We start from the raw sequence: 23,881 nt of genomic DNA on the forward strand, positions 1-23,881 counted from the left end.
ACCACTGCCTGGGTAAAAACAACTTCTGTGGCTGGAAATAGACAGTATGTGGACAAGAAACATTGTCTATTTCATACAGCTGTTACACCAGAGGTTCAAAACTCTCTTCCTCCAAATCAGAACTAATTACAGCTGTTAGCACATACAATTCTACTGTGGGAGTGTTGCAGAGAGTAACCTATGCAAGACTGCAAAAGAACACCTTACACTGTAGAGCACTGCACAGCTGAGTAGGGAAGGAACATGCTCTCACCAAGAGTGTGGAGTTTGAACTAGAAATACCAGAAGCCATGCAGTAGTTTTAATTAGGGGGTCCCAGAGATGATGTGTTAGAATATATGCAAACTGAGTCAGCATGCCTTACAGAGAGATACACACACAGCAGTGGGATCAAAAGCTGTGCATCAGCAGATCTGAGCAGAGGAAAGCACAGAACCTTCACCACTGTATTTTCAGTGCATAGCTCTTGAATGTGCACTGGGAGAGCCACCGAGTATCAAAGGTGATCAGGTTCCGCACCTCCCACTTAGCAACAGACACAGACAAACTTCTCTCGAGGCATAATAAAAGTAATGGTAAGTCCTGTACAGGAATTCCCTTCTTGGGATGCAACTCTACAATTTTAAAGCTTTTCAAAAACCTTTTGTACAAATGAAAAACTGAGTTAAAAACCTAAATATATAAAATCTGAAAGTTCCATTTCTGCTATGTAGAACTTGAGCTATACACAAATATATATCAGCTTAAACTAAGAATTGAGTCTGTGGTCACCTCTCTAGATATAAATTTAAGGTCTCACCTGCTTCGTGTTTTCAAATACACTTTAGATCTCTGAGACACTTTCCCCAGGATAAATCTAGGCAAATAGCACTAAATGTGTACAAGTCAAGTTTCTTTGTGATTCAGAAAGCAACATTTAAAGCCCTTTTTTTTTCTGTAAAGATTCACAGTGATGCAGCTCACGAAACACTTCTGAGCTGCAATCAAGAACCTTCTCCACTAAGATCAATCTGTTTATGACTAATCTATCTAATTGCATGAATTTTTTCCTGAAGAACTGATACAAGTCAGACTGTCCTCTTACTGAACTGCAGATTACAGAGAAGACTTTGAAGATAAAAGTTGGTGGGGTTTTTTGACTTGAAAGAGAGACACTTTTCTACTTGCTGCACTTAGTTTGCCATCAATCAAGAGCTCGTTTCCACAGGAAACAGCAGCAGTTACAAGTGGACAAATCACAATGATCTGGCAGAAGAACATAGTATCTCCCTGTAGAACGGAAGAGCAGAAAGACTGCAACCTGTGAGAAGACAGGAGTTAGCATTTCCACTGGAAACAAGCACAACCACTACTGAGAAGTCGTGAAATCTTGCCAGCTTTTTCTCCCAAATATAGAAGCAAGATGGCAAAGAACAAGCCAAAAAGCTACTTGACCACAGGGATCAGGGTGGGGAAAAAAACAAACCAAACCAAACCAAACCATAAATCCCCTCAGACAATGCCTTAAACTATAACTGCCTACAACTTCCCAAAAGGGAAGTCTGAAATGAGCCAGCTACAAAACTTTCAGTTAATTTTGTCTTCTGTGAATTCATTCAAATTTACAATCTTTAAAGCATTAATGGAACAAAATCAATCCGAGTTAGCTGTGTACCTGCAGATAGAAAATAAAGAGACAGTTCTCAGACTGAAAGACTTGAGAGAGGACAAACTCTCCTTGGAGACTGAAGTGCAGTACTCTTGCCAGGCTGTCCTCCTTCCCCAACGGTGGGCTGAGGAGATTCAGTTCATTCTGTGGCATGTCACAAAGTGTTAGCATGAAACACCCCTCAGGCAGACAGGTCACACAGATGAGAGGGTTTTCCAAGGCTGTTTAAATCATACCAGTAAGATGACAGGGAATTCTTTAGCAGTTACTATTAACACGAATAACAATTCTGAAAGAATTGGTATAATGGGGAGGAGGGGAAGAGAAATGAAACAATAACTTCCATCACTTAGTTTTGTTAGAGCCTCACACTGGCAATTCCTTTGGATGGTCATTCGTTCTCATTTTCTCCCACATCACTTTTTTTCTCACTCTTGTATGTGGACAGGAATAAGTTTTCTATCTGAGTCAAGAACTCTTCAGCAATGAAGCAGTTTGTTACCTTGCCCAAGGTCTTCCTCATGCACTCCAAAAGCTAGGCAAAAGAAAAGGGGGAGATTTTATTAAATCTAGATGACCTTTGGAGGTCCCTTCCAACCCAGACCATTCTGTGATTCTGTGTAAAAACTACCATTTTACCCTGCCAGTTTATTTTTCCCCTCTCCTAACTGGCAATTACTCCAAAGAGATGTTTATTTATGTAGGACTACCTCTACAGAAGGTGTTCAGTTGTAAAGCACACACCTTAAATCACAGAGAAACACAAATGCTTTAAAACCAGTCCTTCAAAACCAATTAGACAACAGCTAAATTCAAGAGAACCCTGCCAACTCCATTTTAGATGTCAGCTGTTTATAGGCAAAGTCACATCGAGAGGGAAGAAAGAAAGAAATGAGCTGTCTGTAATTGTTGTCTCTGTATTTTGGCAGACTTTGTCTCTTGTCTGTGCCATTCATGTTCTGCCTGTAGCAGTTGAGAACCTCACAGCAGAGACTACACTGACAGGGAGATTCAAATCCCCACTTAGGTATGACAGACATGGTGCAGCACTGCCTTGCTGACTGCAAAAAGGAGAAGGAAGTCCAAACTGCTCTGGGAACATGCAGCTGTCACCACATGCTGAGCAGACACAGGATTGATTTGACATTCCTCTCCCAAGTGAGGTTAGAACTTTGTATTTGCACCTCACCCTCATGCCTGGTGCTCAGATGAGCTCCCTTACTGTGTTTATAGGGAAATAGGCTTCACCACATGAGTCATGACTTGGGATTACATCCCTGATTTGTACAAATGCAACTTCAGGTGAATTCTGAGGACACAAAATTAAATCATTACAATTTAAAAAGCTCAAAGAAGAAAACTTACTTTCTGCAAACAGGTCAGGTCAGAATCTCTATGAAAAATTTTATCCATGGGGACGCTGCTGCTAAAAGAAAAACAAAGTGCTGTGGGAAAGCAGAGACGTGGCCTTCTGAGACATCAATAACCACCATGCACAAATGCTGACCTGGCTACTTTTGAGACCAAGCAGACACATACCTGTGGCAGAATCTGTATTTCTCAATGATCCATCTCGTTTTCTCAAATATTAATTCCCACTGAGGCTCTTCCAACATCTGCTGCACTTCAAATTTGTAGGGCAGGCCTGCCATCAGTTGAACAGAATTAGTCAGAGTGTCCACAACACTCAATTCTTTCTTGTCTTTCCCGTTTTTAGTCATAGGCTGGGGACAGTGGCTGAGAGCAGCCAGGAAGAAAGGGACCTGGGGGTGCTGGGAGAGAGTAGCTGAAGATGAGGCAGCAGAGTGCCTACGTGGGCAGCAGAGCCAGTGGCATTCTGGCCTGGCTCAGGAGCAATGTGGGCAGCAGGACAAGGGAGGTTCTTCTGCCCCTGTGCTCAGCACTGCTCAGGCCACCTCTTGAGTGCTGTGTCCAGTTCTGGGCTCCTCCATTCAAGAGAGATGTTGAGGTACTGACGGTGTCCAGCAGAGGGCGACAAAGCTGAAGAGGGGCCTGTGAGGAGAGGCTGAGGGAGCTGGGGGTGTGCAGCCTGCAGCAGAGGAGACTCAGGGCAGACCTCATTGCTGCCTGCAGCTACCTGAAGGGAGGCTGTAGCCAGGTGAGGTTGGGCTCTTCTGCCAGGCAAGCAGCAACAGAACAAGGGGACACAGTCCAGCAACAGAACAAGGGGACACTTGTGCCAGGGCAGGTCTAGGCTGGATGTTAGGAGGAAGTTGTTGGCAGAGAGAGTGATTGGCATTGGAATGGGCTGCCCAGGGAGGTGGTGGAGCCACCGTGCCTGGAGGTGTTGAAGCCAAGCCTGGCTGGGGCACTTAGTGCCATGGTCTGGTTGCTTGGCCAGGGCTGGGTGCTAGGTTGGGCTGGATGAGCTTAGAGGTCTCTTCCAACCTGGATAATCCCATGATTCTATGATCCCTTCCTTCCCCAGAAATGTTTGTAATTTATTAGAATCATGGAATGGCTTAGGTTGGAGGGCTCCTCCGAGATCATCTACTCTGACCTCTCCACCATGGGCAGGGACATCTCTCAACTAGACTTGGCTGCTCAAGGCCTCATCCAACCTGGCCTTGAACAAATACAGTCTGCTGTTGGAGCACATCTCCAAAGGGAAGTGTTCAGGGCAGGACACATTTCCAAGCACAAGAATTAATTTACAGAAAGAGTTGTGGCTCACAGGAATTACTAACTTGTGTTCCTTTACACAGTACTTAGTGCTACAGCAGACTTCTCCAAAGAGGAGATCCCATTTTGCAAGCAGCTGACTTTAGCAGATAAAGACAAATGTGAAGCCCTCTCAGACAGAAAATATGTGTGATTAAAAGAAGTCTATTAAGGGCAGAGAAAGTTTGTTAACTATATTAACTCCATACTAGAAAGGAGAGATGAATGAGAAATGAGGATAGAATTCCTGTACTATCAGCATGGTAAACAGGAACTGCTGCACAGATGTGACCACCACTTCCCTTGCCCTAGGGCTAGAAGCAAATCTCCAAGCAGATGGTGTCCCTTGCTTTCTTCCACAGGAAAAAAACAGAGGGGAAACTGCCAGCTCACACTGGCCTCTGCCAAGAAAACTGGAGACCTTGGAGCTTGGATGTGAAAATCAGGACTTGCACATGGGGAGGAAGGTGAGAGAGAAGAGGCAGCTACCATAACCACATACTGATATCATGGCAATTTCCCCCAAATCAATGTCAAGCAAGGAGCAGAACATTTGACCACTACTTAAAACACACTGATTTTATATGGTATGTTCTTAATTCCTCAGGGAAGGAAAAGATTCCCTTTGCATGAGGTGGCAACAACATCAACTTTGTTCTTTCAGCCTGGGATTTGTACCAGCACACCAGTTCAGCTTTCCTATCTTGTGCTTTCCTGGCAAGTTTGATCCTTTGGCCTTCTGAAAGCTAAGTTACTCAAACAAAGATTTCTGCTCTCTCTAGTACCCTGCTCTTTGCTGTTATAATTCTGTCTCCTCCACCAGAGGATCTGTTTGGAATTTTGCTAACACAGCAAAGTCTAAGGAACACAGACAGAGAAGTTTCTCAGTTATTCATATGGATACTGAGAGATAAATACTGGATATATTCATATAGTTGAGAGCTGGGGCTGTTCAGCTTGCAGAGGAGCAGACTGAGGGGAGATCTGATCAATGCTATCAATAGCCAAAGCAGGAGGGGCAAGAGGGTGGGGCCAAACATTTTTCAGTGGTGCGCAGTGACAAGGGCAGGGGCCCAGGGGCAAGGGGCACAGACTAGAATACAGCAAAATCTACCCAAACACGAGAAACTTCTTTACTTTGAGAGTGCCAGAGCACTGGAGCAGGCTTCTCAGAGAGGCTGTGGAGGTATTCAAAACATACCTGGATGTGTTCCTGTGAAACCTGCAGTGAGTGACCCTGCTTTAGCAGGGTGGTTGGACTAGATGATTTCCTGAGGTCCCTTCCCACTCCCACCATTCCCTGATCCTGTGATACTCAGTGTAAATAACAGTGCTCCTTGTTTCCAATCCTTTTAATTTATTTCATGTTGTGAGAAATACTAATACTGAAAACCAAGGTCCTGTCCATTAACACCTGTAATATTCTTGACATTCCACCTGGAGTACTGTTCTGGAGGCCCCAACACAAAAAGGACATGGAACTGTTGGAGCAAGTCCAGAGGAGGGCCACAAAGATGCTCAGAGGGCTGCAGCAGCTCTGCTCTGAGGACAGGCTGAGAGAGTTGGGGCTCTGCAGCCTGGAGAAGAGAAGGCTTCAAGGTGATCTTATAGTGGCCTTCCAGTATCTGAAGGGGGCATACAGGAAGGCTGAAGAGGGACTACTGACAAGGTCTTGTAACGACAGGACAAAGGGTAATGGGTTTGAACTGGCAGAGGGAAGATTCAAACTAGATGTTAGGAAAGGGTTCTTTGGAGTGAGGGTGGTGAGACACTGGCACAGGTTGCCCAGGGAGGTTGTGGAGCACAGAATCACCTAATGTGATCCAAGATCACATTGGGCGATTCTGTGCTCCACAACCCCTCTGGAGGTGTTCAAGGCCAGGTTGGATGAGGCCTTGAGTGACCTGTTCTAGTGGGAGGTGTCCCTGCCTATGGCAGGGGGTTGGAACTGGCTGAGCTTTGAGGTCCCTTCCAACCTAAACCATTCTATGACTCTATGACTCCTTCAGTTTAAGGTTTTGTAGAGCACGAATTACTTCAGTACACAAATATGTTATTTCTGAGGCTCAAGAACAGAAACATTTTGCCCCTTGGTATCCAAAAGAAGAGAAAAATAGAGAGAAAGGACAAACTCTTGGCACTTACGGTAGGACCCATCCGAGCTGATCTCATCGCTGATTACCAGACACGTCATCTGAGAATATGGAAGGGGATTGTTTCGGTTGTAAGGACTTATAATCATCCCAATGAACATGGCACCACCTCTGGAAAAGTAACTCTGAAAAGCACAAAAAGAAATTGCAGTGAGGGTGGTGAGACACTGCCACAGGTTTCCCAGGGAGGTTGTGGAGCACAGAATAGCCCAATGTGATCTTCGATCACATTGGGCTATTCTGTGCTCCACAACCTCCCTGGAGGTGTTCAAGGCCAGGTTGGATGAGGCCATTCATGACCTGTTCTAGTGGGAGGTGTCCCTACCTATGTCAGGGGGTTGGAACTGGCTGAGCTTTGCTGTCTCTTCCAACCTAAACCATTCTATGACTCTATGAAATCCCATTTATGGCAACTCATGAATGAACCGATTTAAAAATCCATTAGAGCAACAACGTGCATTAACATTCTAAGTACCAGGGAGGCTTCAGGGCTGCCTGGGTCGTTTTTCTTTGCTCTTTGCTTCTTTGTCATGTACAGAGCAGCAAGTACCTGGTATTTAGCCTGGGTGTCAATATCTCGTATGGAGGGGTTGGGGTCGAAGGCTGGGTGGGAATGGTACCAGCCGATAACGCTGAAGCCTCTGGCAGCCAACGTTTCCGAGGCCTGTGTTTGGGACACGGGGTCCATCTCACACTGCAGTCCTGTGCTGAGGCTGTTGCATGGCTCTGCTGCACACACCTGTTAAGAAAGCCTCCAGATGGATAAATGCAAGAAATCTCCATCAGTTAAAGACAATTTCAATAACTCTAAGTCTCATATACCAGGTCTTCTTCATGACAGAGCTGACAGGCCAACACTCGAACATAAGCACAACTCCCAACATTTCAAGGCTACAATCACTCAATCTATTTGTGTAGTTGCCCTTCAGAAAGAGCATGTGCATCTAGTGAAATCATAGAAACTACCAGAACAGTTTTGGTATTTTAGAGAGAATGTAAGAAGACAAACACTTACTTCTACAATTTTATCAGCTTCAGAGTATCTTCCACCTAGCAGCCCTATCACTTCTGCCATAGACACATGAGAGTGCTAAAACGACATTAAACAATCATTAAAGTCCAAGCTGTATCATTTCTCTGCACATTGGTAGGTCATACATTGGCTTCCCAGCCACAACACAGCAATTTCTCTATGACATACAGAAGGAAAACTTGGGACAGCTAAAGATTCTCAAATACTCAGCATTTCCATTCAGAGCAAACAGTAAAGATTGTGTTTCCTTACTACATAGACATGGCACATTTCTATTTCCCTTCCACACGTGAAGCAATGCCAGCTTCCAAAAATGAAGCCTGTGCAAGGCTGTGCAGTGCTGAACCACTGCACCAATTTTCATGTTGTAACTAAACAACTCCACACCTTGCTTTAGAAACACAAAACCAATGCCCAGGCTAATAGAAAACAAACCCACAAAGACCTCCAAATGGTAACCTACTGTAGGAAGTAGCTTTACTCGAATTCAAGCACAACAGAGAGAAGTAGTAACACTCCTGCTGTTTTTCTAGAAGGTGGTACACTAAGCACAATATAAAATCCCCCACCTTTAGTGGCTTTACCTAACACCAAATTCTCACTTCTAAGTCCAAATGGAAAGAACTACTGCATTGCTTCATCTTCTTATGGTGCCCATTAAAAATACTGCACAGCTTTCCAAAAAATAAAACTGAATGCTCACCAAATCCATTATTAAAAGTGCTTCAGAAGACACTTTCACCTGGAAAGGTTCCTGAAAGGATAAATGCAATAATGAGTCCAGGAAATGCAACCCAAGTGGAAAAGTATTCTGGAGGGTTCGTAGCTGCAGGTACATACCTGCTTCTCTGCCGTGAATACGCAGCAGGGTATCAGCTGAAAGGGATCAAAGGAACTATAAAATGAAAGAAAATTTCTCTAAAAGCTGTCAGACAGTCAGGAAACTTCTCAAGTTTCCCTCTGTCTCCTTGGCAGAAGAGAAGCAACCACATTTTCTTTATTGGCTTTTGACATCCTCACATTAGGATGACTTCCACCAAATACAGACACTTGACTACTTTTGAAATGCATACAACTTATTTCTGACCACCACTTGCAGCATTCCAGCCTGAAGCTACACAAGACATTTGTTTTCACTTCTAGGAGACCTAGGCCTGAACATGATATACACCAAAGAATACCTTTTCATTTGTCTTGAACCTTTAGAAGATTTTGCAGGTTTCAGTCTTTCTTCCTCTCTTCTTCTTGCCAATTCTTCAGCAGATAGATGCTAAAAACACAATTTAAAGAATGAAATGTGTCTTAATGCCTGAAGTGCTCTCTCAGCAATGATGCCAAAACCAGCTCAGAATACGTTCTTGACATCAGTGCCCTGTTGATATACTATCAATTTGTGTGGCTTACAGGACCACTCAAGACAGAGGGCAACAGCCATGGCAGAATCAAGCAGTGTGAGCCATGGCAAAGATGTAGGCCACTAGATGCCCGAGGAGAGAATTCTGACCTTCTCCAAGCCCATCAGTTGAGGAAAATCACAGCCCATATCACAAATCATGGCATTAATGTAAGTAAACTAAGGAGAGCACTTGCCATTACAACCCCTGGCCAGAGTTTACCATGACACCTCCTGAGGGATGAGAATTTTCAACCTTTATTTCCATCCAAACATGTATTTTACAGAGAGTGCTGGAATTATTAATCCAAGTTACTAAAAATTAGGTGCAGCCTCATAACATTATGGGAGTGACTGCTGCAGGTGCTTCTTACTGAAGCTTGCAAATGGACAAGTGGATGTTTTCTTTCCAAATCCTCTATAAAAATATTTAAACTTGTGTGGATGTCTCTATGCACTTTGTAAAGCACAGCATTTCTGGGAAGGTTGCTAGTAGCAGAGTTCTTATTAAGGAACTCACATCACCTGTGTTATAAGCACAGAGACCATATGTGACTGAAAAAATAGCACTTAAATCTCATTCTCCTAGCCCCTACTCTTAGCTTTAGGAAGGCAGGTAACAGAAAACAAAGGGTCACAAAATCTCCTGCAAGACAAACCAAAGAGCTTTCTAAGCAAAGAACAGTATAGGGGACACATGCTCACAACAGGAACACCTCTGTAAGCACCAACACACAGTTGTATTTCTCAGCTGCATAAAGACCCAACAGCTGCTACATTACTGTGGAATTATTGCTTCCACCAAGAGAGGTTAAGTACCTGCTACACTGTTACACAACTGCTTCCCTCGTCTAGTTGATGCAACACCACCTGCTTGCAATTAGCAAGGATTCATTCAGCCAGGGAAGTATAAACACAGAAGAGTTACCTCAAAAGTCTGCCCTTCCAAATCCTTTGCATCGCACCAGTTTCCCCAAGGGTCTCGCACTCGCCGTCGTCTCGTACGCTGCAGCAAGCAAATCCACACAAGTCAAGGGCCTCACTCCTGAAAGAGCTGTGTTTGCTTCATCTCAACAGCCACAGGAAGAAACACTGTCCAAAAAGGTCACTGCCACACAAACCTTACTAACACTCTGCTCCCAGAAAGAAAGAACATCCTGGAGTTGTGTAAAATTCAGTAGTTCAGGGAGTGTCGTGACTCGGCAGCGACATTTTCATGTTTTCAGGACACCTGGCTGCTGTTCCATGGATTATCAACACCTCCAACAGCAACACTGCATCATCATCCAGCTCCAGAGAGCACAAAAAGCTGTAAACCCTGTGTGTTGACACCTTGTGGAGGCTACACCTCTTCACATTTCAATCTATTATTTGTTTAGTGGGATTGATTTAGCTTTCCTCCCCTCAACTGATTCATTTGGATGTGAAGTACTTCAAAACTGCTAAATTAAATGTGAAAACAAAGGTGAAATCTGGCAAGCCTCAGTAATTCATGTTGTAATCTACTGTCTTTAATTGTGTGGATAAGGCTCTCAGTCAGCCAAATCACAGAGCAACTGTTAAAATGCAAGCACTTAATTATGCACTCCCAACACACTCCACTCATTCCTGGCTAATAAATTATGGAAAGGTAGGCAGGGCTTGGGCCCTCAGGAAAAAGCCTGAACCACAGCTGCAGTTAAGTCCCCAAAGAGCAATCAAGTGTGCAAGACAGAAGGGCAGACACCTATCAGAGAGCAGAACTTGTACCTAAATGGATACTGGAATTATGGGGCACAAACTGAACAGAGAAGTTCCATGAGATGCCCCAGCCTGAAAATGAAAATTGACCAGACCTTCTCCACGCTGAATGCTTCTGCTGCTCACAGGCCCCTCCCCAGCACGTACCATGGACTGCAGGCGCTGAGCAAGCTGATAGGCTTCCACCGTGTCTTTGCCTTCTTTGGACCGTGCCTTGTCAGCTGGCTGGGGGCGGTTATAGACAGCCTGTTCTATAGGTACAGGAGAGAGACACTGCACTTCAGAAAGCTACAAAGCCAACCACTGCTGCTACAGAGCCAAAAATGCACAGCTAAGTGATAATGACAAATGCCATAAAGACAAAAAAACAACAACAAAACCCACAGTGAAAAAAAATCTCTTGATGCTGAGGGCTGGAGCACCTCTGCTGCGAGGACAGGCTACAGGAGCTGGGGCTCCTCAGCCTGGAGGAGACCTTATAATGGCCTTCCAGTATCTGATGGGGGCTACAGGAAGGCTGGGGAGGGACAATTTAGGTCTGGTAATGACAGGATAAGGGGGAATGGGTTTAAACTGGCAGAGGGGAGATTCAAAGTAGATATTAGGAAAGGGTTCTTTAGAGTGAAGGTGGTGAGACAGTGGCACAGGTTGCCTAGGAGGTGTTCAAGGCCAGGCTGGATGAGGCCTTGAGCAACCTGTTCTAGTGGGAGGTGTCCCTGCTGGTAGCGAGGGGTTGGAACTGGATGATCTTTGAGGTCTCTTCCAACCTAAACCATTCTATGATGGTAGCCACACTACTGACTGATGATACAGGACCCTCCCACCACTGCAGCATTTTTAAGACATGAAAGCTTCCTTCTCTATTGATAATTACTTTTCAGTAACCTTTACTTCAGACAAAAATGTATTTGCAGCACACTTCTCGTGACTGTCACTTAGCTTTGGATGAAAATCAATCCAAGACACTAAGCCAGTGTTCAGCTACAGGTGTCCTTTTAAGGTGTCACCTAATATTAACGTTTGAATCTTGCAAAAGCTAGCCCCGAGGATGAAGACATTGTTTTTTATTCGGGAAACAGTTGCAACTGCGGGAAAAGAAACATCAACTTGAATTCTGTCTTGTGCAGAGGGATGGCAAAATTTCAGATGGATATCAGGAAAAAATAAATCCAATGCTTGACAGTCAGGAAAGTACAAAAGGAAGCACTCCACCAGCTGCTGTGGGTAAGCATGAGGGAGAGAGATAATAAAAAAAGCAAAGGTCTTGTGTAAAACCAAAAATCCATAATCCCCTAAGCAGGTTAGAAACTCCTCTAGATTTTCAAAGGTCACGAGAGAGAAACTGCTCAGAAGATCCTTCCTAGTGAGGATTAAGGTGTAGCCTTCTGTGGGAGTTCTACACCCTGACGTTACACAGTTCTTCAACATGAATACCAAAAGAGGCTACAGCCATACAGGCTGCAACCTGGCTATACCAAACACAGCCCAGAGACTCTTCTATAGCACTTAAATGTAACAACAGTTACTGGTTAAGCTATTAAGAATATGGACAAGTTGGAAGATGCTTGATTCTGATTAAGTTCAGTCGTCCACACTTTCATGAAATCAATTTATGGCTTTTCTTTTAAAGATGCACCTACTGAGCTTTCAGTTTAGCCTTCAGATGAAAACATTCATTATAATACAAAAATCAGACAGACAGCAACAGATGTGTTCAGCAAGAACCAGTTACAATTCTGAACTGATGCCCATAAAAGTATCTTTACCACAGCCGAAGTTAATGGCTCCTATCAATTCCAAGTACGTGTGGATGCGCCCAATGCAGTTAACGTCACCACAGTTCTTCAGGCCTGGACGTACTGAAGTCTTATTCAGGTACTTGGGTTTACATCTCTCCCTACAATACAGGACAGCACGTTGTCAGAGTAAAATGAGTCGTTTTGGGGGGAGGAAGGAATTGTGTGACTTGAGCTGAGGTTAAGATGAGCCACTGAAGTGGTGGTTTCCCTCCAGGCTGCACGCACTGCACACCACTGTGCAGGACAATCACAGCAAAAAGTGGGAACTTCACAAACCACAAAGTATTCATTTTAGGTTATTCATACCTAGGCAGAGTCAAATTTAGGTGCCTCGTGTTAAAACAAACTCTTCAACATGACTATTGCCAGGAAGCAATGAAATTACTCAAGAGGTACTGTGAAACTGTTAAACTGACATAAGAAAGTCTGCGGTAGATTAGTCTGCTCCTATACCCAAAGGGCTCCCTTGAGGTAGCATTCTGTGCCCTTATTACTTCCTTTTAAAGGGCTAATGAATTGTTTCAGTTCCAAACCCATACTGAATTGTTTCAGTTCAACACTGACAGAGTTTCTAGGATAAGCTGTCAATGCACAAGACAAATGAAAGGGAACAGAGTTAAACTCAGCAATTCCTTCTGCTAACCGACACACCAAGCAACAAAACAAAGCTGTTAACAGGACAAACTGTGTATGGAGCCTGCTACCACAAATCCCTGAGGATCCCTGAAGTAGATAAAGAAGTATAAAATATTCACAGGTACAAGCATTCTGAATGTGATGTTTTTTTGGGCCAACATGATTTACTCTAGCATGTTTTCTAGCTGTCCTTCTACAAAGGCTGCACAATGATGCAACAGACCTCTGAATGTAATCAGCTATTTTGAGGAACCATTTATCAAAACTGTTCTTAAATACAGGTTGACAAAAATGGGAAGAAAATGTAACCAAAATGGATGCAGCTTGTCCGGATACAGGACACTCATTTTCATAATGCCTCTCAGATTCCAGAATGCCAGACAGAAAAATGGAAAGACATGAAAGGAGCATTAATAATCACTGCTATTCACTGGCAATCTTTATCATGCTACCATAACATTAATTCTACCCTTTTCAGGAGTAAGCTATTGGCACTAAGTAGAGTTTAAACTGCAACAAAGCAGGACATGAGTCATCCCAGTCTCTCATTTTGGGAAATAAAATGAACTCATCTTACCACTGATCCAAAATATAGTTCCTGATTTTCAGATAGCGCTCTGGAGTTTTGGCCTGGCGCCCTTCAAAAAATTCAGGAATAGCTTGCTTTTCTTCTTCCAGAATGACACTTCTGTCAACCTCCACTTCTTGGTCAGGAGGCTTAAGCTCCTCTGCTTCCTCCTGATGCTCTTCATCGGCTTGGCAGGGAGAAGGAAAAAGCAATCCATTATCAGCTGGGTCTCTCTGTTCCGCACTACGCTCCTGGTCAGTTACTCGTGCAGCAGCAGGAGATGTTACCAGCCTGTCCTGGTCAGCCTTCTCAGTACAATTATTGTATTGCTGGCAATCTGTGCTCACAGATTTCTCACCATTCAGGTGCTGAGAACATGTTGCTGCAACTGCTGGAAATACTAATGCATCCACTGTATCCTGCTTGGTGTGCTGAGGATCCTTCTTAGGTAAAGAAACTGCGGAACTGTGGCCAGCAGATGACAAACAGTGTCCCACTCCTCTCATTTCTTCGACTGCACTTTCTGAGGGAACAGATAATCCAGATTTCCCAGTTTCCTGGTGGAAGGCAGGAGAGAGCAATTCATCCATGTCATCAGTTATGTCTACTTCTTCATCATCTGACAGCTTTTCTATCTTCACCGCGTTGAGATTGGGGTCTGCACGGCCTCTCAAGCTCCCAAGTGACCACTCTTCTACCTTTATCCCAGCTTCAACAGTAAGAGTGCTTCCACATCGACTTTGCTCTTCTTTCTCAGAAGCACCATTTTTTGCCTTGGGAAAACATAAAACACTTTCAGGAAGGACAACCCAAACAATCCCCTCTGCCTCCACAAAGGTCAGAACTGTTTCACTTGAGTAGCAGATAGTCTGAAGTGTTTCTTCCTCATCTTACCTTTAAAACCATTTTAATCCACTCTAGCTCACTGCAATTGGCTTTTACACAGCATTAGAGGTGCACCTCTAGCCCTAGTGTAAATGAATGTGTATTTCCATTCAAAACTCCTTAGTTTAAGTAATTTTTAAAGGCAAAAATTAATTTCTAGTTTTTAAGTGCTACTTAGAGCAGTAATTTCTACTTAAATGCCCCTCAAGTCTCAAGTGAGAGTAAAATTAAACTACAACACATGGCTGAAACAGCTGTACAGTGGGAAACAACTATTTTCAGACTAACAGAGTGAGAGATCATCATAGTACCATCTTTAGTGTTTAGTTACACTAGCAATAAAAATACTGAACTCATTCTAAGATGATCCATGGGATGGAACACCTCTGCTATGAGAGGAGGTTATGGGAGCTTGGGTTTTTCATCCTAGAGAAAAGAAGACTCTGGGGGGATCTTAGAGTTGCCTTCCAATCACAGAATCACAGAATGTCAGGGGCTGGAAGGGACCTCGAAAGATTCTCTAGTTCAACCTACAGCTAAAGGGATCCTACAGGAAGGCTGCAAAAAGGGACTTTTCATGAGGGTGTCTAGCAATAAGACAAGAGGGAATGAAGCTGAGGGACAGCAGGATTAGACTGGATCTCAGGAAGAAGTTCTTCATCACAAGCATGGTGGGACTCTGGAACAGGCTGCCCAGGGAGGAAGTTCTTCACATAGAGAGTGATTTCCCATTGGAATGGGCTGCCCAGGGAGGTGGTGGGGGCACTGTCCCTTGAGGTCTTCAAGAAAGGACTGGATGAGGCACTTGGTGCCATGGTCTAGTTGACTGGATAGGGCTGGGTGATAGGTTGGACTGGATGATCTTGGAGGTCTCTTCCAACCTGGTTGATTCTATGATTCTATGAATGCCTCCTCCCTGGGGGTGTTCAAGGCCAGGCTGAATGCCTGGAGCAGCCAAGCCTAGTTGAGAGGGGTCTGTGGCAATGGCAAGCAGGTTGGAGTAGATGATCTCTGAGATCCCTTCTGACCTAAGCCATCCTAGGATTCTGTGATTGTAAGAGTTCAAAACCAGGTCTGACTTCGTATTTACATCTGCATGTATTCCGCTCTTCTGAACAAGGGAACGAACAGAGTATGTACTTTAATGGCAGCACCCTGAAAAGACAGATGTGTGTGCACAGCAGCATGCTCATCAAACAGCCTTTTTGCTACCCACAGAGACACTGTGTACCTTGTTCTTAAAATACTGCCGGGCATAGCTCTTGACTTGCAGAACTGTGCGGCTTCCGATGAGCTTGGCGATTTTTGTCCACCGGCGGCCAAACTTCACCTAGCACAATGAAGCACATTCACATCAGCCACACTCTGACATCCCAGAACAGTTTCAAAACTTCAAGCATTCATTGTGAATGCTGCACAAACAGTGCAGCACTCACCATAAAGAAGTTTGGTATTCGCTCTACTAAGAGAACTGCATCCAAGAGTAAGAATTATTGCTCTTCTTAACTAGAGCATCTTCTTCCACCCAATCCAGGCAATTCTGCTGCCTAACTCCAGGAACTTGTATTTGGTGAGGCAAACCCAGCACTGCAGAACCATATAATCCCTAAAGACCCTACATCAGTAGCTGAAAGATTTCACTTAATTAGTTGATTTGCCTTAAGGATTTGCTACATTTCCTATAGTTAACTACAGCATTTTGAGGGTGCAATTTCTCAGGCTGTATATTTGAGATATTGTGGGATTTCAAACTGCTGTCAGCCTCATGGTAAACAAAATCATTTTAAGGGATTTATGAGTATAGAATCATGGAATGGTTTGGGTTGGAAAAATCCTTCAAGATCACCAGTTCCAACTCCCCTGCCACAGGCAGGGACACCTCCCACTAGATAAGGCTGCTCAAGGCCCCATCCAACCTGGCATCTAGTTTCAGGGAAGGGGCATCCACAGCCTCACTTGGGCAATCTGTTCCAGTGTCTCACCACCCTCACTATAAAGAATGTCTTCCTAATACCCAGTCTCAATGTGCCCTCTTCCTGCTTCCATCCATTTCTCCTCATCCTCTCACTACAAGCCCTTGTAAAAAGCCCCACTCCAGCTTTGTTGTAAGCCCCTTTGGGTACTAAATAAATCTACAGTGTCATTATGCCCTTAGGAGATGCCAACCATTTTTAACACACTAGAACTACAGAAGAAGGTAAACAGAACATGCTTATTTATATTAATTACTATTATATTAATTTCTATTTTGTTATTTAAGATAAACTAATGACTCCTATTCCAAATACTACATAAACTTACCAAGCCTTGTTCAAACAGTTCCTTTTCCTCTGAAGTCCACTTCAATGAGTAGCTAGCTGGTTTGGTAGGTGATCGCACCCTAGGAAAAGAGGAAACAGAAGTCAGTGCTTTCTTGAAAATAGATATTGTCAAGTCCAGGTAATGAAGGCAACTTCTGAGGGGAGGACTACTGCCAGTCTTCAGTAAAATTCAAAGTATTGTTTTAAACATGAATGCAACTGATAAATAAAACTGTTGAGAATCATGTCATGAAACACTGGAAGGAGATGGTTTGATCCCTGTCCCTGGAGGTCTTTAAAAGGTGCAGAGCTGTGGTCCTGAGTGCCATGGTTTAGCACCAGATTTGATATAGTTAGAGAGTGGCTAGACTTAATGACCTGAAAGGTCTTTTCCAACCATTCCTGCAGAATCCAGTGCAAATCATGTAAGCCTCCCCAAAGGCATTGTTCTGGCTCTTGAGTCCAATAATGGATGTCTATGCTCTATGAAGCTCTGAAGCACTGACTGCTTCAAAGATAGAGGCAAAAGGCTTGTGGGACCTTCCAGGGTATGTTGATTGCAATTAGATAAAGTCCCATCCTCCATCATGCAGACCTGTCTTCCTATTTGTGACAAATACCAGCATTCAGCCTCTCAGCAGGGGCTTTTAACAAGTGTAACACAAGACAAAAGCACTCCAACACCAGGATTTGGCTGAGTTTGCCTGTAAAGAAGTCTGCAGTCCCCAAGCACTTTCACTAGAAATATCTCCTGAAGAGACTTTACTCAGGAGTCTCACCAAACCACTTTAAAATCATAGAATCAACCAGGTTGGAAGAGCCCTCCAAGCTCATCCACTCCAACCTATCACCCAGCCCTGGCCAATCAACCAGACCATGGCACTAAGTGCCTCATCCAGGCTTTCCTTGAACACTTCCAGGGATGGCGACTCCACCTGCTCCCAGCTTGGTGTCATCTGCAAACTTAGTGATGTTTCCATATCAGCTTCTCCATCACAAAGGAATATTCAAGGCACACAATACTCACCAGTAACCAGTTGTACAGAAACACAGAGAAGAATACAGAACAGCCAAATGGAATCAACAGGGGCTTTCTTTCATAAGGACCACTGTCCTTCAAGAAACCCTAGTTTACTACAGTCCTATTATCACACAAAACAACATTTCTTTGTGTTGCAAGAGCTGTTAAATAATTTTGTACAGCCAAACAAAAAAGACTGAAGTTACTAAAACTTTTTTATTTGTTTGTTTTCAGTGTCTGCTAACACAACAAAAATCAAGCACCAGACTTCAAATTGCAACTCAATCATTAAAGCATACTTACATGACCTTCCCAGCTTTCTTATATGGGCTGCAAACAAAAAACAAAGTGAAAATAAAGGTTAATCATGATGATGCTGCTGCAGATCTCAGCAAATCACCTTTTTTTTTTAAGAGGACTTCTCATTTTTTCTAACTGAGAATTTCCCCCAAAACACAGCTTACCTCTTCACAGATCTTTTCTCTGCTTCCCTCTGATTGAGTCCTATTTTTTCAGAGAGTGATTTATTAGATAAATAGTATCTGTAATTGTTACTAAGTAAGTTTTCAAAGCATCAGAGATATTTTTAAGTGTGGGGATTGCAATAATCATCTACATTACACTTAACGTTACATTTCAGGTGCACAAGCAAGTACTGCACTGCTTTCAAAACTCAAGTAAACCAAATTTTATACATTCCAAACAATTTAACACATAAGGAAGCAACATTTGAGTTCAGAATCATAGAATCAACCAGGTTGGAAGAGACCTACAAGATCATCCAGTACTCAAGGTGTGGCCTGACCAGTGCTGAGGGCAGGGGCAGAATAACCTCCCTTGTCTACTGGCCACGCTGGTCCTGATCCAGGCTAAGATGCATTGGCTGTCTTGGCCACCTGGGCACACTGCTGCCTCATTATCAGCTACTCTCTACCAGCAGCCCCAGGTCCCTCTCTGCCTGGCTGCTCTCAGCCACTCTATCCCTAGCTTGTAGTGCTTCTTGGGGTTGTTGTGGCCAAAGTGTAAAACCCTGCACTTGGCCTTGTTCAATCTAATCCTCTTGGCCTCTGCCCACCCATCCAGCCTGGCCAGGTCCCTCTGCAGGGCTCTCCTACCCTCCAACAGACCCACAGCTGCTCCTAGCTTGGTGTCATCTGCAAACTTACTGATGCTGGACTCAATCCCCTGCTCCAGATCATCAATAAAGATATTGACCAGGACTGGGCCCAGCACTGATCCCTGTGGCACACCACCAGTGCCAGCTGCCAGCTGGATGTGGCACCATTCAGCACCACTCTCTGGGCCTGGCCCTCCAGCAAGTTCTTGACCCATATCAGAGTGAATCTGTCCAAGCCTCGAGCTGCCAGCTTTGCCAGGAGCTCGCTGAAGGTCCATGTTCACTTTACTTGCAGCACACTTAAGTATCCTAGTTCCACAAAAGCTTTTTTTTTCTATTTTTGACTTAGAAACCACACTAAAGTAATTTTCATTACTGGTTATTTTCAAATTAAGCCTCAACAATCCACTCTGCTAGGAAAACTTTAATTGCTTTACAGTCTTGTGCTTCTATTGCTATAAATGACTACTCAATCACAAAAGGAAGACTCAAATAAAACCTGCCTGTGATTATTATTGCTATAATCTAGTCTGTGACAGGTCCACTTATGCCAGAAACGCTACCACCAGTAAGACTATTCAAGCCAATACTGCTTAAAAAGTAAAGCATTTTAAAAAGAGGGGGTACAAAAGCAGCAGCTGCTCCTTCCCATTTTTCATCTTTCATGCTGGTAGAGGTATGAATGTAGGCAGACAAAATTCAGACAGCAAGCCAGTCCAAATAAAGAACAATTCATCAAAAAGAACTAGCTATTCTTAGCCAGATCAGCTGTTCAGATTCACCATAAAGCCACACAAACAGCTACATCAGCACAATGCTGGAGGTGGCACTCAACAAGCAGCTGAAGTGGGGACAAATGTTGCTATTTTTTGTGTCAATGCCTGCTTAAATCCAACAAGATTTGGAGGCATTTTCTGAAGAGTCAGAAGCACCAGAGGAAGCTGGATGGGGTCCTCCTTGATTTCTGTACACAACCTGCAAGATTACAGTGCTTCAGTCACCCTAACAGGCAAAGATTTGTCCACTTCCTTTAGAAACAGGAAAGTTTTCTACTGCTCCACAGGAAAACACAAAAGCAAGTCAGGAAAAGGATACTCTTCTTCCAGCAACATTTTCTCAATCACAGCCCTGTTTTCTTCACTAATGCTGCTGTCCAGTGTCCATGGCTGCAAACAGTAAAAATAGCTTTTAATATATGAATTCTGTCATGCTGTTGTCAAGAACATACGATAGTTTCTAAAAGCAAGCAGAAAGCACTTGCTATAACCTTAAAAGAGCACATGCACAGAGTTCAGAAGATAATGGAGGAAAGTTCTGATAACCCTGCTAGGATCAGAGAATCACAGAACCTTAGAGGTTGGAAGGGACCTCCAGAGATCATCCAGTCCAACCCCCTTGCCAAGCAAGATCACCCAGGGTAGTTCACGCAGGAATGCATCCAGGTGGGTTTTGAAAGTCTCTAGAGAAGGAGACTCCACAAGCTCGCAGGGCAGCCTGCTCCAGTGCTCAGTGTAAGGAAGTTTCTCCTCATGTTGAGGTGAAACCTTCTCTGTTTCAGTTTGTATCCATTGTTCCTTGTCTCATTGCTGCTGACCACCAAAAGGAGATCGTCCCCAGCCACTTGACACCCACTCCTCAGAGATTTATAGGCACTGATCAGATCCTTCTCCGTCTGCTCTTCTCCAGACTAAACAGCCACAGGCCTCTCATTCTCTCTTCACAGGGGAGATGCTCAAGTTTCAGTCACCCTCATGGACTCTTTGCAGCAGGTCTCTGTCTCTCTTGAATTGGGGAGCCCAGTTTACCCCTTTTTTTTTGCTATTACCTTGCTCATTCCTTTCCCTGCTACCCTGCCTCTGATGGGGGAAGCTCATCCATCTTTAAGCAAAGCTAATTCATCCCTTGGTGTCACTGCTTACAGCTGGAGTGATGCAGATTAGTAAACATCACAAAGCAACACTGGAGGGAGGGTGGATGTACCATTAATTTCAAAGATACTTACAAGACTGTTACCAGTTCTCCAAGAAGAATCAAGATAATGATCCTGCAGCAAGCTTGAAGCTTCATTTTCATGACCTCTGAAAAAGATTCCAGTGTTCAAAATGATGCAAACACATTCCAACAAAATGAATGCTGCCAGAGTTAAAATATATACAGTCAGGAATCAGTATAACTCCTGATGCTTTTGGAGCACATCAGGTGTGGGGTAACTACCATGGGATAGGAAGGCAAGTTAATTTAGTAGCTTTGGGATCAAGGTAATTTACAATCATGCAGTGTTTGTGGTAAATGAAGATCTGTGAATCTGGCTAGCCAAGGAACTGAAGGAGGAAGCCTTATGAAGATAAGATGGCCCTGTTCTGGCTAAAACTGGTGAAGCAAGGCTAAAATTACAAAACACCCAGCTTCAGAACTGATTTTGAGGGCCAGGGTGCCCAAGCAAAGACCTTTGCCTAAGTAATCACAATTTCAACAGTCAAGTTAACATCAGTTGCTATGCTAATGTGTAAAACTGAGTGCATGCTAAACATACATGACTGTGGTACTCAACTCTGCTCCCAAATCATGCTAAATGTCATCTAGAAGGTGACCCACAAAAATAACATCTCTCAGTGTGCAGGTGCACAGCACCAGCAGGGGTGGCACCAATGCCAGCTGCAGCAGCTGGGAAGGACAGATGAGGATGCTCCTTTCCCTCCACCCATCCCAGCAGCACCTTTTTTGGTAAGAATAGCACCATCAACCTAAGGCTTACCTTTTGGTAGCATTTCTATTGTACATTAGAGTTACTGCAAAGGTTTACATCTCTGACTGTGTCAGATGCTTCCCAGGATTTACCAACCTGAGACCATCTTGCAGTCAGCACATTCATCACTGGCAATCCTGAAACTATGGTATCTGTTGCTTCAATAAATTAAACCATTTGATTGCTTTAATTTTATGAACTTGTTTCACAACAAGTCCTTCTTAGGGCACTTGAAAGAGACACAAACCCAGCAGAAACTGCCAAACATTTGCAGTAAAGAGTCCTAGGTCCTGGGTCTGGCAGACACTGGGATTTTACCCATCAAGAGACAGGTCACAGAATCACAGAATTTCTTAGATTGGAAAAGACCTTCAAGCTCCTCGAGTCCAATCATTGGTTTCACACTGACAAGTCCTTGACTAAACCAAATCCCTCAGCACAACATCTCATCACTATGAATTGCTATGGTTGGAAAGGACCACCAGGATCAGCCAGTCCAACCTTCACCCCAGCATCCTTCATCACCAGACCACAGCCTCAAGCACCACATCCACTCTCCTTTTAAACACCTCCAGGGATGATGACTCCACCCTGGGCAGCCTGTTCCAGTGCCTGAACAGTACAGAACTCCTCCCAACCTTCCCTGATGCAACTTGAGGCCACTTCCTCTTGTCCTGTCATTAGTAATTTGGGAGAAGAGAGTAGCTCCAGCCTCACTACAACCTCCTTTTAGGTAACTGTAGGGGGAAATAAGGTCCCCTTCTCAGCCTCTTCTTCTCCAGACTAAACACCCTCAGTTCCCTCAGCCACTCTTCACAGGTCATGTTTGCCAGACCTCTCCCCAGCCTCCCTGCCCTTCTCTGCACCCGCTCCAGCATCTCAGTGTCCCTCCCATACTGTGGTGACCAAAACCGGACACAGTACTGGAGGTGTGGTCTCACCAGAAGCTCATTACTTCTGTATGAGCTCTGTAGCTCCAGACACTGACCTTCCCCACCTACAGGAGTACATCTGTAGATGTAGCTAATAAAGAACCGCCTGTAGTAGTAGTCCCCACTGCGCAGTGTTGTGTCCAGCAGTGACAGGTGCTACTCTAGAACAGCATGTGAGTCCCGCCACTGCCCCTGACACAACCCTCTCATGCTGCCCCAGCCCCTGCAGCCAGCCCGTTTGTTGTGCTAGAGTTGCTGCCCCCTCACTGCAGCATGTTTACACATCCCTTCCCCGTAAGCGTGTGGAATCCGCGTTTTGACCGTCCCTAAGTGCTGCCCAAACCTTTCCGCCTCGTCAAGCTCACTACCAGCTATGCCACAGGGCACCTTCTTCCTACACACTCTAAAGCAGCGCCCCAGCAGGTCCCCAGCTCCCGTCCGGCCGCACCCGACGGCAGCAGCTCCGCGGCAGTTCCGCGTTAATGACTCCACAGGCCCCGCTCTCGGTGCCCGGCCCGATGCTGCTCAGCACCGGCGCCTCCCTCACGCTCCCCACACAGGCCCCCGACGAGACTCCAAGGTCTGTCCCCTGAGGCACCGCGAAGCACTCACAAGCCTCGCCCGCCGCGGGGCGAAGGGACGCTGTCTCCGGCAGCCGCCGGCCCGCAGCGCGGCCCTCACTCACCCTGGCGCCGCCTCTCCGGGCCCGGCCGCCGGGTCCCCCTCGATGTCCACCTCCAGGTCCAGCTCCTCCGCCGCCGCCATGACAGGGCTCCGCGGTCTCGCGGGAAGCGGCGGGAAGCGGCGGGGCCTGGCGGCGGCCCCAGCCAGCCTGCGCCCTGAGCAGACGTCGTGTGGAGGCGGAGAGATGGCGTGAGGGTAGGCGGGGCGCGCAGGGGCAGCCGAGGGCGCACCGGGCGCGGAGCGGGGAGTTCCAGGGTGCGAGCGGAGGGGAAGGCGGGGAGGGACAGGCGGGGACGGGGAAGCCGGGGGCTGAAGGCGAGGAGGAGCGGGCCGCGGCAGAGGGAGGCTGGAGCCCGCCCAGGCCGCTGGAGCCCGCCCAGGCCGCGCTCTCCGGTGCCTGCAGCTCCGCGCTGCCTGCAGCTCCGCGGTGCCTGCAGCTCCGCGCTGCCCCGCTCGTTGCGGGGTGGGAACGTTCTGAGGGGAAGCTGGGCCTCAGGGTGGCGGTTCGCCTTCCCGCGCTTGCGCCTGCCGGGGTGGCGGTGAA

General features: G+C 45.3%; 1 protein-coding gene and 1 long non-coding RNA gene across 2 annotated transcripts in view; one reads left to right on the forward strand and one right to left on the reverse strand.

The window, feature by feature from the left end:
• Positions 1-1,570: 1,570 nt before the first annotated feature.
• On the reverse strand, positions 1,571-23,503 carry MYSM1 (Myb like, SWIRM and MPN domains 1). The gene is made up of 20 exons (XM_064146955.1): positions 23,339-23,503; positions 20,978-21,053; positions 20,071-20,141; positions 18,323-18,400; positions 18,162-18,188; positions 16,839-16,917; positions 15,769-15,867; positions 13,662-14,425; positions 12,416-12,546; positions 10,797-10,900; positions 9,838-9,915; positions 8,698-8,786; positions 8,357-8,411; positions 8,220-8,270; positions 7,499-7,573; positions 7,034-7,222; positions 6,476-6,608; positions 3,188-3,293; positions 3,014-3,071; positions 1,571-2,183 (listed from the first exon to the last, which is right to left on the reverse strand). The coding sequence occupies exons 1-20, from the start codon at positions 23,416-23,418 to the stop codon at positions 2,040-2,042; spliced, it is 2,487 nt and encodes an 828-aa protein (XP_064003025.1). The 5' UTR covers positions 23,419-23,503; the 3' UTR covers positions 1,571-2,039.
• LOC135177259 (uncharacterized) overlaps positions 23,367-23,881 on the forward strand; it is a 97,721-nt gene continuing 97,206 nt past the window's right edge. The window contains exon 1 of the long non-coding RNA XR_010303004.1: positions 23,367-23,532. This is a non-coding gene — a long non-coding RNA (uncharacterized LOC135177259). The remainder of the gene's footprint in view (positions 23,533-23,881) is intronic.

Source organism: Pogoniulus pusillus, chromosome 8, assembly GCF_015220805.1.
Source record: "Pogoniulus pusillus isolate bPogPus1 chromosome 8, bPogPus1.pri, whole genome shotgun sequence".
Classification (NCBI taxonomy): Eukaryota; Metazoa; Chordata; class Aves; order Piciformes; family Lybiidae; genus Pogoniulus; species Pogoniulus pusillus.

Coding starts and splice junctions, on each gene's coding strand:
- MYSM1 (XM_064146955.1), bottom strand. CDS start 23,418: ATGGCGGCGGCGGAGGAGCTGGACCTGGAGGTGGACATCGAGGGGGAC. Junction 21,054..23,338: donor CCCGGAGAGGCGGCGCCAGG/GTGAGTGAGGGC, acceptor AATCTTTTTCAG/AGGTCATGAAAATGAAGCTT. Junction 6,609..7,033: donor ACACCCAGGCTAAATACCAG/GTACTTGCTGCT, acceptor TGTGCTTTTCAG/AGTTACTTTTCCAGAGGTGG.